At 37.9% G+C, this 12,213-nt stretch overlaps 1 protein-coding gene across 4 annotated transcripts in view; it reads right to left on the reverse strand.

Moving 5' to 3' along the window:
- The window catches only part of MTUS1 (microtubule associated scaffold protein 1), a 118,743-nt gene that overhangs the window by 70,585 nt on the left and 35,945 nt on the right, over positions 1-12,213 (reverse strand). For all 4 annotated transcript variants that reach the window (XM_063155977.1, XM_063155975.1, XM_063155973.1 and 1 more), the window contains one exon: positions 10,727-10,922. In XM_063155977.1, the coding sequence (XP_063012047.1) occupies positions 10,727-10,922 (196 nt within the window). The remainder of the gene's footprint in view (positions 1-10,726; positions 10,923-12,213) is intronic.

Here is a 12,213-nt window from a genome sequence, read left to right on the forward strand (position 1 = left end):
TTCATTTTTGTGCAAAAACAGAGAAGACAGACTTAGTTTTTCTTATAACAAAATATTTTCTAAAAAATATATCTAAAATACCTTGATTTCTTATGCCACTGCCATTTTCAAAGCTGATAGTTTATCTTAAAGGAAAAGAAGCAACTACAGTGTCTAAGAATTTACATAGAACAATCAAATTTCTATTTAAAGGGAATACCCTTCATTAATTCTTGCCAATAAACAACATTTCAACTTTGCTTAAGCTAGAAGACTGCTGAAATATGACAAAATTAGCTAGTAATTTCACTTTAAACAACACTAGTTCTACTACACGATTTCTACTCCTAAATACTAATGACCAAGAAACCTGCAATTTGCACCAAACCCAGGAAATCATGACATTAAGGGGATTGCATTAAATTTTAGAAAATAAAAACATGCCCATGTCTGTCTTTCAACAGTAGGTGGTGTGACAGGATTAGGTAACTTGCCTCAAAACATCCTGTATCAAGTAGACAAAACCAGGAACAGGACTGGTAAATGAAGGTATGTCCAAGCTACTTCCCTCAGTTCAGATCAATTCAGAAACAAAAGAGAAGCCTCATAATAGACACTAAACCTGCATTAGCCTATTACATACTACTGGTCACAGAATATAACACACAAACTTCAATGAGCAATTAAACAAGCTCTGCATCAGATGTCTCTTCACAGGAACACTTACTGCCTGTCACTAATCATGCAGAACTCTGATTCTGTACATAGCTTTACTGTAGCCTGGTATTAAACCTCTGAGACAAAATTATCAGCCATATTTTAGAATTTTTGGAAGTTATTGAAAGGGACAATTGAATATATGGAACATGCTAAAGAGCACACAAGTTTTGTTGTGCTACGAGAACACCATAAATTCACACTTTTTAAAAACACCTCTGAAACAGCACTCCAGACAACATAACAGAAACAAATTTATGTGTTTGACCAAAAAAGTTTGTCCCATTTGCATGTCATAGAACAAACCTGACAGCTTTATAAAGCTTCCCACAATGCTTTTGAAAATTATTTTTCATTAATGGGTCAACATACCAGGAAAATATCCAAACCAGTCAGAATTCCTTTTGTAAATACCCTCCCAGCAAAACAAGGTACAAACCCAAACAACTCCCCCAAAAAACAAACAGAAAGAAGTGTCACTGTGCAAACACTGTTTAAAGTTTGTATGACTTAGTGAGTTAATGTTCTACATTACAAAAGGGAGCTAGAGGAACAAATGCATTTGATCAGCTGTATTTGGCACTTAAAGGTGAAGGTAATATGTTTGATTTCTATTGTGCTGGACTCATTCATCCGTTCCAAAACATACCGGAACAAAATCCTGTTTTCTTCAGTGATTTTCACTCAAGAAGGATCAAAGTAAGCATGTGAAAATCTGAGTCTTGTCTAGTTCAGCATGTTCTCTATCCATGATCTGCAGCAAGCCCAACCTCTCTGCAGAGGCTGCAGTGTGGCAGTGCTCTGAACTCAAACCCACCCAGTGAGCACAGCAATCTCTAGCATGTCCAGTTTCATAAGCATGTCAAACCTTTCCTGAGCAGATCACCTTTTCTCTTAGTTTTTCTGCTGCTTGGTACTTTCCTATAATGCTTCTATTAAAGTAATTACTCAAGCACTCAAATGCATTTTTCAAAAGCCCAGCTCGAGGGAGAATTTAAGTAATGACAAAAGATGATTAAGAAACTACTCTAGGTATTACTTCAACTAATGGTTTTAGAAGTTTTTTAATAAATACCATTCCCTAAGAAAGGAGCTACACAGAATGAAATGCAAAGGTTTTGAAGACAGAAGCAGGAAGATATGGAACACAAACAAAAGTATTGGAAATGAGCATAAAAGCAGGATATTTAGTCAACCATTATTATAAACAAAACAAGCAGTAGCATCAAAGTAACAGGCTTTCATCAGTTATTTAATCTAGTCACTGAAGTGGGATACCAGCAATACTGCATTCCTCTACAGTGAACTAATGAGTTGGCAATTCTTTAGAAAAAACTCTCCATGCAACACCATGTTACTTGAACTATGTTAAAGTCTGTCTTGTATTGGAATGGAAATAATCAAAGAACAAAGCTCATTCTTCAAGAAGTTCTGAAGTCAGCTTTCATATCCTTACTCAAATAATCATCCTTTCATATCAATCCATCATAGTTGGTCATTGTCAAGAAAAAGTTAAGGCTTCCTTTAAACAGCACTGGAGCCTAAAAAACCACACAATGACAGAATGTTGACATGAGGCAGACTGTAAAGCCAAATACATATTCATAAATTCTGAAATTTCATGTCCACCATTTTAAAACACATCAACACATTTTACATCTAGAGCTGAGCACTGAGCAACTGGAATTCACTGAGCTACATGGCATCTGGAAATGAGTGGTTGGAAGCCTTTTCCAAACACAAATTTTGAGCACACTAAGTGCAAAAGGAGTTTTTTGAAGGATACTGTTTGTTGTTGCTGCTTTTGTTTAAACCTAAAGCTAACACTAATAGTTGTTTCAAGGCCCTTCAATGCCTAATCTCTTGAAAATGTTGAATTTTGGATTTTTGCTTAATGCATTTCTGATTTTCTCTGTGAATTTAAAAATTCAAAGGGCTCTGTTTTAAAAATGTTCAACTTCTTAGCTGGCAAAAAGTCCTGTCTAAGCCTACAGTACAAGGTCTTGATAAAGCACCATGGAGTAAACCTCCAAGAAAACAAGCTTTTTTTTGGCATCTACTGAAAAGTGCAAGTAAATAATGGAAAAACAAACTGGACTTTGGTATTATTTCCAGCAGATCCATCTTGACATACATGTAAGAGTGCCTATGGTTGCCATTTTAAACAGTGTGAAGCAGCAGCAATACCAACAGTTTTCTGATGGCTGCAAGCTCCCCAGTTTCCCTGATTAGCCACCCAGCATTATTAACTATACTATTCATTATGCTATACATATATCAGTGATCCTTCAAGGAAGGAAGACTGGTTACAGTATGTTTTGTAATTCTGAGGTAATGCCTTTCTAATTATGACTCCCTTTTAAAGCCTCAAATTACTACCAAAATTATCAAAAAGGCAGGACACAGTTACATTATGTTGCTATGAATGCTCAAATGTTCAACATAAACATGGACAAAACCAGGGAATTTCAAGTTATCCCTGGCTCTTGAAATATTTATAGGAGACATTTACTAGTTTAGCAGGAAACAGCTGGTCAGAGAACAGTTTATATACTATGGCAAGATGCAATTCTCCATTGCTACAGACTTGGACAGCATTCTTCCCTTTCCCCTACAACCCTCAGACAGGTAGCAAGGAACCAGCAGTAAGCTAGTGCCAAAAGTCTAACTGGGGTGTCAGCAGCCATGCAGGTAGGTGTTCACATGTTCTTCCCCTCTCAGCTAAACATTCCTGGACTAAAACTGGAGAATGGATCATCACTACTACAGAGCATTTATAAGCAGTTACCAACAACCAAAACAACCCTTTTTCTTCCCCCAAATGATCCTACCATCAAAAGAGTGACTGGGGTGACTTCCTTCTTCCAGTTAGAGGAAGAGTAGTGTCTCACGTATGCCTACTGTTCAATTTCACTTTTGCCCCTTCCTGGGTCCAGTTTTGAAATATGGCAGATATCCTCCCAGTTAAACCCTTCCACAATCAGAGACTTCTCCCTTCCTCATCTTCCTTTCAACCCCTTGCATTATAACCTCTCCAGCACCTATAAACAGCCCTTTTCTACCCTGGCCTCAAGTCTGAGCTCACACCTGCTCTCTCACCTCCTGTCTGCCCACAATGATGCCTGCTGGATTTAGTCCATCTTAAGTTTTTCCTTTTGAAGACTGAACTAGAGCAGCCCCATGAGGGACCATGCAGTCTGCACAGTCATGCTACCAACCTCCTATGAGCCCAAGCAAAGCCCATCTCTGGACAGCAGATAGTTTTACACCAGCTTCCCAGGCACAGTAGTGCTCACAAAGCTTGCCCCCTCTGGTTTTGCCAGGAGACTCTCGTAGGCTGCATGCTGACTTGAACAATCCAATCCCAACCACTAGCTTTAACACAGCTGTGGTAAAGCTCAGTCTGTTTAGGAGTACTGGGCACAAGAAGTCAAATCAATGTACTGCAAGGTAAGCTGAGGCAGAAGCAAACCACCAGGTTGGTGGATGGAGTTCATCCAATCATGTTTTTCATTATTGTACAACTCTCCATACCACACAGCCTTTATGTCTGGCACTGAATTTTGTTTGACTTAGATTGCAGCTTTAAAACTCACGTTATCTACAAATCTTAAGTTCTCTGTGGCGGGACTTCATGTGTTTCTTGAATGAAAGAGGAAGCTCTCTGCAGCCAAACAAATACAAATTTCTTCTGGAAGACAATTATGCGTACTTCCCTCCTCCTTTACACCTACCCTGAGAGAATTCAGAACTAAGCAGTACAGGTAAAGAGTTATTGAAGACACACCAGCATGCCCTAGCAAGTAAATGACTAGGCACCAAGAAATTCCCCTGCAGGGAAGTAGTGCACACCTCTCTCCTAAAGGAGAATATTCTTATAGATACATTCACACTTCTGACAGCGTCAATATGCTGACTGTTAGAATCAGTCTCTGCAAGTACGATCATGCTTCTTGGTACAGGTACAACATACTAAAACTTCAATGGGGCTAGTCACAAAATTGCCTGTAAAAAGTCTGGGAACACATGGGAAAAATTTATTTCCTGAACTATGGTCACTGATGGGACCTTAAGCAACACTGGTAGAATGAAATGCCCCCTTTTGAAAGCCACATTATCTGAATTATCCGTAAACTCAAATAATTCCAACTCCCTCCGCCTCTTCTCTCCCATCCCCTCAAAACTCAGATAACCCCAACCAAATTATACAGAGATAAATAACCCAGTTTACTTTGAAGTCATTCACAGCAACAGATCCCATACTACCTCACAAACAAAAACCCTTTCACTTTTACTTGTTTTTCATGGTCAACTTGACTTCCAAAGCTAAATAGGAAGTATTTTATTCCAAAATACGTTTTTTGAAGAACCCTATGAAAGGCTTGCAAAAACACAAGCTGAACACATCCCACAGGAAGAGTTCCTTGTTAATGAAAAGTAACAAAAGAAAATAGGTGTCAAAATTATGGTAAGCTTTTCTGATAGTGTATGTAGTCAAGGCCAAAAGCAAATTGACAAAGCTTCAGTTCAGATTACATCATTTTATAGCTCCTTTCTGGCTTCAAATTGTGAATTGACCATTTTGTAGCTGAATGATCAACACCTGGGGCAGGTATTTAACAGTCAGCACATGGCACAAGTAAATATATATATTGCTCCAGGCAGCTTCCAGCCAACCATTCCTGTTGAGGGTGTCCAGGAAAGTAAGGGCGAAGTAGACTAGAAACATTACCAGGCAAGTCCAACTCAACTGACTGGAGAAACAGTGAACAGCAAGGCTCTCAGGCCCTCACAATTAACACTGTTTTCTGAACTCTCACAAACTCATCAACTGGACAAAAGTCCTTCTGGATACACAGTGTAATTCTTCCCCAGTTTAGAGAACTGGTTACGAGATACAGAATCACTATGCAGAGGAGATGTCTGGATTATGACGACCAAAGAAGGAGCAGGACACAAGCTTTGTGCCATGTTTTAGCTTCCTCCTTCCTATAGCTCTGAAGGTAAACATGCAAGTTTTAAGTTCACTTTTAACACAGGCTTTAATTAGTACAGATATTTTAAAGAAAATGAGACAGAGACTCACTAATCTGGACTAAGAAAGACAAATAATCATCCTGGGCGAGCTAGTTTATGAAGAACCTGCTTTTAGGATCCATAAAGAAACTGGCTGCTCTGTAAAAGAAAAGCATAAAAATACTGGCTGAAATGAAATTTTAAGCCTTACTTTTAGACCCTGGTGCATTCCAGACCTATTTGTGAGAAAATATATGAACACCTTTACAAGTGACTGCCTATTCTAGGATTTTGAGTAAAGTCATGACTGTTTCAATCCAGAGAACCTGGAAGTTATATTTGTCTTTTTAAATATTTGTTTCCTCTTGGCAGCATGACAATCCAGCTTTAAAGAGGCACATGGTAGATAAAAGGAATGATACAAGCTGAAAAACTGTTTTCAGTAACTACATTTGGGTTGGCTCCTAGATCAGTGTCAGAACAAAGACTCAAGGACTGTGAGAATGCTTAGTGGAACTAAACTGTTTTGGTCCTGCTTCACTAGTATTGTGAAAGGCTGTACCAAGAAGTCCTGAATTATCAAGTTTATATATGTCTCCAGCTGTATGAAAACTGACTGAATCCATCTGGTTTGAATTTTCCATCTGAGAAGCCTTTCTTTGTGCAATAAAAAGCAATAACACTCAGTAACAAACTGAGTCATAATCTGTCACTGCCTGTTTAACCATGGAAGCTTCTCTCAATCACACATTTAATGTATGATCAAGCCAAAATTCAGCTGCAGGAATTTAGCAATTATGGACTACAAAGAAAATCAGTATTTCAAAGTATCACTAATCCTGCATACTCATTTTCTATACCATTTGGGGAATTATTTTTCCCATGCTTCTGGAAGTCACAGAACACAGAAAAAGTCCTTCCGGATGATCAACTTGTCATCAGGGAAAGGACTCACTTGTTCAAAAAATATCTTTAAGGAAACACAGAATTCACACTTTAAAGCTTCTCTGTATCCAAGCTTTCAGTGGTCTTGTTAAATGCTATAAAAATACCCTCAAGAGAAAAAGGGAGTGACCACTAGACTAGATTAATGGAAATTAGAAGTAAAGCACAGAGCTGCTATTACTGTTGAAGGAATATCAGTGACTTAAATCAGAGACAAAAGGGTAGATGAAATGTCAAAAAAACCCCCACCAGACAGTAAGAGATCTTTTTGTTACACAGATGATTTACGTGGTTTCCATTTATTTCTGTGAGTCTTTCAACAGTAAGCAGAGGAATAGTATTACTGATACTTTCAGATTCCCAAAGAGTTTCAATTACATAGAAAGCATCTTTACAGAGCTGACAGCTAAAAGAATGTGAAGTTTCTTACAATGAGAAATAATTTAAACTAATAGTGTAATTTTAAGGCAGAACTGAAGATGAAGTTATAGCATATCAGAGTCTTACTTGCAGGTAAAGCTCCTCTCCTTTACATAATTTCAGGTAGTTTGTCCTAGTCCTTGCTAGTCCACAAAAGATGGTAAAAAAGGCATTGGTGGGCATATACATTTTTAGATTTACTGTAAATCATTTAGTTTCCTATTTGATGCTGTTTAAATAATTTCCTGTGGCTCAAACTGTCACAGTGCTTTTGTTCAACTGCACAGGTAATATACAGTTGCTGGGGCAGGTATGATAGCAGAAAATCATGGAGTGATGTTCCATGGGAACACCAAAGCTCCTTGGCTTCTCCAATCCCCTCCAACTCCTCCCTTCAGGTGAGGCAAAGACATGACTCTTCCCACACCATAACACCTCAACTATTATCAGACTATTACTCCTCCACACTGGCTATGACACATCCAAATCAGAAGGCTCTGTGTATTTCATGGGAACAGAAACAAAAGTTGCTTTGATTTTGAAACTAGTTCAAAGTCGTCTACCAGGGCTCCAAAATTATATATCCCTTCCAGTAAAAATGGGTAAGTCAAAAATGTTATTCTGTGTTTTAAATTCTAATAAATGTTTTCATTGACAGAAAACAAACATAGCAAATGACATATAGCCTGCCATCCAGTACTACAGAAACCTACACACCACCCCATGGAAAAGTTATGTGTAGAGAATTCAGATTTTTGTCTTCGAGTGCGTGCGTCATCCCCTCTTATGAAGAAAAGAAATAAACGGTTACAGAAATATTTTTGAAGCATCTAGCTTGCAGCAAATCTGATCACAGTTGCAGAAATGGGGCTTCATCATTTCCCAAATCACTTTGGTACACTGGATCAAGGCGGGCTTGTCTTTTTGAGAACCTATTTCTAATTCAGCAAAAACTTAAAGTTCCAGCTAAAATACACCAATACTGGTGAACAATGCTCAGCAACCATTTTGAAATAAATAAACCCAGTTATTTCTAGCCTAATATGCTCTGCAAATAACCTCACAAAAATACAGTGTTTGGGATATGAGTTCTCTCCTGCTGTTCAGGTGAGAATCAGGAATTTTCCTGAGAAGAAATTCTTTCTGTTGGGTTAGTATGTTACCTCTGAGTACTTAAGTTTTCCAAGTGGTAAAAAAAATTACCAAAATCTTAAGTCCTGACAAGTTCCAAGGATCTTGCAACTGGTGTTTTATATATGGCATTTTTTTCTTTCATTTCTTGAACAGCCATTATATGAAGACAGCCCTCACAAGCTCTTGATTATTCTAGGAATAATACACACACTAGTACATTTCGGACAGATGCACCACTTCTGTCCCTCACCACACACATGTGAGAGTTGACATAGAGCTATACTATTACTTGTCTTGTTCAGAGTATTTAATTAATTCAACTACATAAACTTCTCTTCTTGCCCAACGATCCAAATACTATCAGTAACTGGGTAAGAAATAGCTGCACATATGTTAGTACCTCAGGAAGAAACAAGTTCATTAGGATTTGGACATTTTTAAAACTCAACTTGACAAACAACTGAACAACCTAGTCTGAATTCAGCAATGACCCAGTTACAGGCAGCAGGGGCTGGACTAGGCGACCTTCAGAAGTCCTTTCCTTTCTGGATTTAGCTGGCCTGTCTGTAGTCTGACAAAATCCTGACAGCAAACAACTGTACAGCTACTGAATGATTTATCTGGGGGCTGAAGTTTAATACCAAAGTGTTCAAATGACTCCACTGGAAAAAACAGCTATCCCACTTCAGGAATGCTTTAGCCTAAAGAAGTAACTGGGTTTGGTTTACAAACTGCCACTTTGTCACAAAAAGTGTATGTATAGTTTTACTTCAAAAATGTTAAAAACAGAAGGGGTAAGCAGCAGTAAGTATGGTTTTACTTGAAAGGTGTGGTCACGTAATACTGTGGGGGTTTAGCAGCAATTCCAAATAACTCCTACTTTGCCCCAAATCCCACCCCATAATCCTATCCTATCCTATGATTTGCATCAGTACAAGGTTTGCAAGGAGCAAGGACACATTTTTATAAACTCCCTTTGTAAGGGATGGGGAAGTTAATCTGATACAGTTGAATGCATCAAACCCTACTTTGTAGCACAAAAACACTGCACAAGGAAGATGAAGGGTAATATGTGCTAGGACCATTAAACCAGGAACACGGAACTGGAGAAACGGCATGGAGAAAAAAAATTTCTTCTCATGTGCAGCATTAAAGTTCCAGTCTTACCAGATCATACCACAAGTTTGAAATGTTGAAGTGCTACTTTTTGCTTTTAGTTTAAGCAGCTTTTTTCCAGTAGGAAAAATTTGGAAAATATTCTACTGACTACCATCATTTCAATGCACATCAATTGGCTAAGGAGTGACAGGTTTATTTTAAAAAACCAGTCTGGGGAGTAAATGTTTTTATTTTCAACAGCAAATTACTTCTGTTTCTTCTGAAAGCAATTTTTTTTTCTGAAGGGAAGAAGTTAGTCCTATAACTCACCTGTGCTTATATTTGTTTCTAGTGACAGTATCATAAATCCTATCTGGATTAATAACCTAAAGGAAAACTCTATCTATATCCATCTCTCCTCTTCTAAGGCCATAATTACAGACAGGAAAGGTTTGGGCTGGTATTTAGAGGGGTGATGAGTTCTCCAAGAAACTGGCAGCCTACAGGCTGGTGCCTGCTTCACTGGGCAAATGCCTCACATGAGCAAGCCTCAAGTGGGAGAATAGTCTATATTCACTTTCTTTGAGGGACTCATCCCATAAAGGCATACATACATACATACACAGATTTTATCACACTTCACCACCTGTATATAATTAAGAGGACTTTTTTTTTACTGTTTTATAATCTTAGATTGAGTGGGTTAAAAAATAAAAAAAAGAACAGGTTTTACTGGGTATAGCTGGGTGTGTACTCTCCAAATTACAGTGCATTGTAGTGTAGTCATTCATAGACAGGCTACCTTTGCAGCTAGTGAGATTGCCACACTTGGTTAAAAAAACCCAGCACATAATCTACCAGAGCACTTCTGAATCCCTATAATACAGTTACAGAATGTAGTTTCTAGTCATGAGATTTGAGCAGCAGCCTACAGACTAGATGAGAGATTCATCCCTGCCCTTGCTACTAATCAGTCTGAGTTTAATTAGCAGCTCAAGCAGTAGTCTCACCTTCAATTATGTTCTCCCCTTTCTAGAAACTACAGAGTTGTGCTAAAATTAGGTTGAACAAAATATGTTATGTCCTGAAATAAGGACTCATTCCCATTGGGGTAGCATGCAGTTGCTTATCACAAGAGCATTGTACCTGAGCACTCTATTTTTCCCTCTTTCAAGTAATTTTAGTTGTAATTTCACAAAATCCTATAATAGAACCAAATATAAATAATATTTAATATTGATTTTCATAATAGCACCACATCCTGTATTAGCAATTTACAATTCAGACAGCATTGTATTTAACACTGACATATAGCTCTGTACTACCCTAAAAGTTGTGTCAGAAAGTACCTTAAGTATGATACCTTAATTTTAAGAAACTAGTTAAGTGGTAATTTTCCAGTGAAAAATTCTCTTACCAGAGTTTGATGACATAAGAGCTTCCTTGTGAGAAGGTGTTTTAATAGTGCTGATAGTTTTATTTTCACATCCTTTCTTCAAGGTCGACACAGATGGCACCATTTTAACCTTGGGAGTTAATACACTTCGTAGTGTGATTTGATCTTTCTTTGGTATGTTTTTCCCTTGTGCTGTTCCATCTTTCACAGAAGGCATCTGTTTTAAGAAAAAAACAGAAGCAAAAAGCCAACGACAATTCAACCCACACACCACCACTGTGAGAAACTAAAGATCTCCCTCTGCAGCATCTGCAATGAAATACTGACCACCCAAGTAGGAAACATGCTTAGTCTTTATGCCACTGCCAACATCTGCAGTTCAGAACCTCAAGAACAATCTCCTGAATGGCCTTCAGCAATGCAAACCTATCAGTTTGAAGCTAATCACTAGTAATGACCAACACACTAAAAAGAGGTTACAGAGGTCATCAGAATTTCCTCCTCCCCAAACTCTAATTAAGCCACTCAATTACATGACTACACCCACTTAACCAACCTTAACCAACAAACTACACATGTTCACGGCCCTGAAAATTTAGTTGTTCTGTACTACCTGAAATGTCACAGTCCTTGTAATTAGCTTCCTGATCTAGGTCTTATGTCACAACAGCTTAAAATCCTTCACATTGAGGTGCCATAGACAAAACGTAAGTGCAGGAGTAGATCCAGGACAGTATAAAATAACTGGTTTATATGTGTGAAACTGGTTTATATATGTTTCAGACAGAATTCTTGCTCCAGTTTATACAACCTTTAGTTCACAGCCACTCCTGTCAAGCCTATAAAGACACACTTGACAGTTCAGCTCTTCCTGTGCTTTTCTGTGACTCAAGCTGACTGCAGCAGTTCGGTCAGAGTACCAAATTTTTAATTTTCAATGACAATCCTCATGTTCATTTTCAGATGTTAATTTGTACTTTTCCACTTAAGAAGACCATTCTTAAATTTAATCCAGCTGATATGTCTACTGTGCATTTTATAGAAATTTCTCTATTGCTTCTCCAGGTACAAGCAGAACAATTAAAATCACAAAGTTTTCCTTTTTGGCAAGGGAATGAATTAAAAGCACTCTCTCCAACTCTTCATACCAAAAGTAAGGACTGACAAAGAATGCAAACTCTTAAAGACTGTAGAATTAAAATAGACCATTCTTGCTTTCATGCTTGCTTAGGTTTTCAAGTTAAATTATTAGCCAAATAATAGTACTTTTTACTTTCTTGCGCAATGTTTCAAAAATGTTCTAAGCAGCTTCTCCCATATACTGAGGTTCACTGAAATTTTTCTGGCAAATTAGTAAGGCCTGTCAAAAATTCAGACAACAGTTTTACCAGTAATAATTGCTGCCTCCATTTCACCAATTTAACATAAGTTATTGAATCCACAAGCCAGTAACAAGAGAGACTCCAAAAAGCACCAAGACTGTGTTCCTACTACACCTCCTGAAATCC

Source organism: Melospiza melodia, chromosome 5 (assembly GCF_035770615.1).
Source record: "Melospiza melodia melodia isolate bMelMel2 chromosome 5, bMelMel2.pri, whole genome shotgun sequence".
Classification (NCBI taxonomy): Eukaryota; Metazoa; Chordata; class Aves; order Passeriformes; family Passerellidae; genus Melospiza; species Melospiza melodia.